At 37.6% G+C, this 4,181-nt stretch overlaps 1 protein-coding gene across 1 annotated transcript in view; it reads left to right on the forward strand.

The window, feature by feature from the left end:
- Positions 1 to 4,044: 4,044 nt before the first annotated feature.
- The window catches only part of golim4b (golgi integral membrane protein 4b), a 10,488-nt gene continuing 10,351 nt past the window's right edge, over positions 4,045 to 4,181 (forward strand). The window contains exon 1 of the mRNA XM_073849372.1: positions 4,045 to 4,171. Within this exon, the coding sequence (XP_073705473.1) occupies positions 4,045 to 4,171 (127 nt within the window). The remainder of the gene's footprint in view (positions 4,172 to 4,181) is intronic.

Here is a 4,181-nt window from a genome sequence, read left to right on the forward strand (position 1 = left end):
TGATCTACTCAACAATTATTTCTTTGCTGCTTTTTATGAGAAGAGTCTATCAAAACACAGGTCAGATCCTTAAATCGCAGCAGGATTATTCTAATCAAATAAGTTTTGAAAGTGTTCTGTTTTCTCACAGTGTGATAAAACTGTGAAAAAACATACATGCAAGTGCAAGAACATTGCAACTTACCGAAACAACATACTGAACAACACACAACATACTGAAACAACATACTGAACTTCTATAGCAACAGTTTGAAGGTTAAAACTGGAGTTTCAATTTAGCTTCAAAGCACTCTATCGATCCCAGCCAGGGAATATGGACCTTGTTTAGCAAAACGATTGGTTGTTTACTTGAAACTATAAAAATTGTAAGACTTTTCGACCACAAATGCTTGTCTTGCACCTCACGTATTACATAAGCCGCTTTTCCACTATCGGGCCGAACCGTTCTCAATGCGTAACCGTTCTGTTCCGTGCCGATTCGGGCCAGTCGGCACGGATACGGTTTGATTTTCCACTGCGGTGCAGATAACGGAACTATTTGGAATGTAAATACAAATGCGTCAGTCGTTGCCTTGGTAATGCAAGAGTAGGCAGCCCCGCTTCTACTGTTATTGTCCTTTTGGACGCGATATGTATGTTTGAGTTTTTTTATTTTTTCCCGGCACTGTTTTGAACTTTTCTTAATGCCCTTCTCTGCAAGACACTGCGCTAAAAGTAAAAAAAACTTTTTCGTTTCTCTTTGCACCCTCCAGCTGTTGTTGAATTTTTCTTTCTGCCCAAATATCAATATTAGAGCAAATGTTTCATCCACAGACCAAAGTGTCTCAGCCATTTGTATTTATATTTACCGTATCTGCGCACCCGCTTAGCCATAGAGAAACTGGTAGCCAGGCAACAGAGTGGCGACGCCATGCAAACGCATTTTATCAGCCCGGTTCAGCACGGTTGTCTAACCGTGCCGAGAATTCCGGGCCGAGAACGGTTTGTAATCGTTCCGTGCCGTACCAGGCTCAGGTGGAAACACAACTGGAACTGTACCCGACCGTTCTAAGAACGGTTCGGCCCGATAGTGGAAAAGCGGCTATAGTCACATTAGAAAGGTCACAAATGACGTAGGTGGAAGTACCGACCCACAAGGTAAAACAACGATGTTGGGTGATTTTGAAGTTAGAGGAGAAAATTAGTTTTTCACTCGACCCTACCTTTCTGAATTGAAGTACACAGACAAAGAACTAACCGCATGTGATCTTTCCAACATGATTATGTAATGCGTGCAGATGCGCTAGTGCAAGTATTTGTGGTTAAAAAGTATATCCTTTTTTTTTTTTTTTTTTAAAGAAAATGACTGATTGTTTTGCTGAATGAGACCCTTATTTCTTAACTGGGATTGTGTAGAACTCTATGAAACTACATTGAAATGCAATTTGGACTTTCAAATCATTGGTAACTATTGAAGTTGACTATTTAGAGAATGTTTTGCTCAAAAAGCTTAATTTCTTCATTTCTTTGCGACTAAAGAAAGAAAGACATGAACATCTTGGATGACATAGGGGTGAAATTATCAGGATTTTTTTTTATTTTGGGAGTGAACTTCTTTAATGTCACTTTAAAATGTTAAAACAAAAGTAGCAAGGTGATAAAGGCTATCTTCGGGATCCGTCTTTGCCTTCCGTTCACCAAAGAACAAAAGGTTGGATGCCTTATGAGCCTGTGGGGTCCTTGTTTCTTTCCTTTGACTTGCTTTCCAGCTTGTCATAGAAGGAGCGAACAACTCAGACTTAGACAGTGGGTCCATCCCATTTGACCGGCTCTTCAGCATTCCAGCACAGTCAATGGTCTCCTTCCAGCCATCAACCCATGTACTCCAGTCCACATCCACATCAGATACTTCATCAGGCCCATAATCTTTGCTGTGAAAAAAAAGTTTCAACCATTTTTGCAATAGTTGGTGCCCAAACTTTTTGTCCTTTAACAATACACCTGGAATGACAGCGGATCCGCTTTCTAAAGCTCTTCTGCACCTGAACTCTTCTCTCTGGAGCTGGTTTCTCCTCCTGACACTAGTTTATTACTTCATCCCACTTGTTCCATGACATCCAGTAATTGTTGTCGGCCCATGAGACAGAGAACTGCAAAGAACTATCAATCTCTAGCTTGACAATTTGACAGCTGCACAACTCAGACATATATCACAAAGAAATAGGAATGATCTGGCCAGAGCAATGATTGATACTTTGTAGAAAGCAGACCACCGCTGACATCATAATCACAGCAAGAAAAGTTCAATTTCATTCTAGTCATGTTGGAAACTTCCTTTAAAAATGAAAGGATTCATTACACACATGGTTTATGGTTAGATTTCCAATCATGTTTATGAAAGTTAAATGACAAAACTGGAAGGTCTGAGGCTCAGCAGATTGCCTTGTTTCAGTTTATGTATGCACTTTATTTTTCAATGTGGAAGTAAGCTGTTTTCCGGTAACATGTGAGACTTCCACTTTATAAGCTGCTGTAGGGAAATAACGAGAAGAATAACGAAGTGCAGTAAATGTTAAAACAGTTTGCACTACAAACAAGCTGTTTTGTACATATGAAAGTAGCCAGAAGCGGATGAGACCAGAAACCAGACACATTTAATTTACAAATGGCCTTGCACACTCCTGGGAAGAATTAAGTGGATACCATTCACTGAATTTCATGTACTTTTAATTTGTAGCCAGAAATTAGAATATTAATCCATATACAGTCAGACCAAAATTTATTCAGACACCTTCAACATTTCTCACATTATCACAGTTTATTCGCTATAGTTTAGAAAATGGTGATAAAACATGACAAGAACTCAGAGTTAAATTTAAATCAAAACCAATTCATCTTGATAATGTCAGATAACTTTGATAGAAAGGTATGTAATGGATTACAATCAAGCAAAATTCAGACATCTATTAGTATGACAATATTTACATAACTATCAATACTTTGTTGACCAATTTGTTCGGTCTGTGGTGAAAAAAGGTCAAGCAAAACATGGTCAGGTCAAAGTGTCTGAATAAATTTCACTTTATGAAGAATTTATGGGTATAATATGCCACAGTTTACTTTATTTTGCTATCCTCACTTACATAAATGAACAATAATAGTGTCCTGCACCCACTAGTAAAAAAATATCAAAAATGATATCTGGTGTCTGAATAATCATCTGGTGTCTGGTTTGACTGTATAATAAGATGGTAATACAATTTTTATTGTGTAATTTCAAGTTGTCAAATTATGCAAGAAGTGTGAAATATTATTTGTGTACATTAAAGTAGTTATTTTATACACAATACATCTACATTTTACTTGTACATTAAATCATCTATTGATCTCTGAAATACAGTCAAACCAAAAATTATTCAGACACCAGATATAAGTTTGTGTAAGTGAGGATAGCAAAATCAGAAAAATGTGACATGTTATACCCAAAAAATATTTATACAGTGGGCTACCAGTAAAACTGATACAAATTAGATTTGACAGTTTGATCTGACCACGTTTTGTTACATACCTTTCTATAAAAGCTATCTGACATTAACAAGATGAATTTGTTCTGACAGTTTAACTCTTGAGTTCTTGTCATATTTTATTACCATTTTTAAAACTATAGTGAATAAACTGTGATAATGTGAGAAATGTTGAAGGTGTCTGAATAAATTGTGGTTTGACTGTAAGAAGTACAGTAACTTTCGAAGTAATGTTCTAGGTCTGCGGATTGGCCTCTGGGTGGCACTGTACTCAAAAGGGAGGAGTTGGTTAGAACAAACTGACTATAATGATAGTCTTTTCTGAATGACACGTATGAAAGTTTTGAAAACGCCAATTCATAGCCATTAGTCGGACTTACTTTTTCCGTAAGGGATAAGTAGCCTATAATTAGAGCTAACTTGAGAAGTATACTTGGAATCAACTGGTGCGTCCATTAAAGGGACAGCATTGCGAGGAGAAAAAAAATAAACAGACGGATCATTGTGGCTTTCCCAAACATTTACGTTACTGAAGAATCGGATGGCACATAGTCTTTACCGTCTACTGAAGAAGAAGAGGAGGAAAGGATGGGGAAAGGAATTTGTTCGAGACGACAGAGAAGAATATTTCAGTCTTTCCTACTTCTCATCTTCGTCTGCGGGACGTTGTGCGCCCTC

Source organism: Garra rufa, chromosome 10 (genome assembly GCF_049309525.1).
Source record: "Garra rufa chromosome 10, GarRuf1.0, whole genome shotgun sequence".
Lineage (NCBI taxonomy): Eukaryota > Metazoa > Chordata > Actinopteri > Cypriniformes > Cyprinidae > Garra > Garra rufa.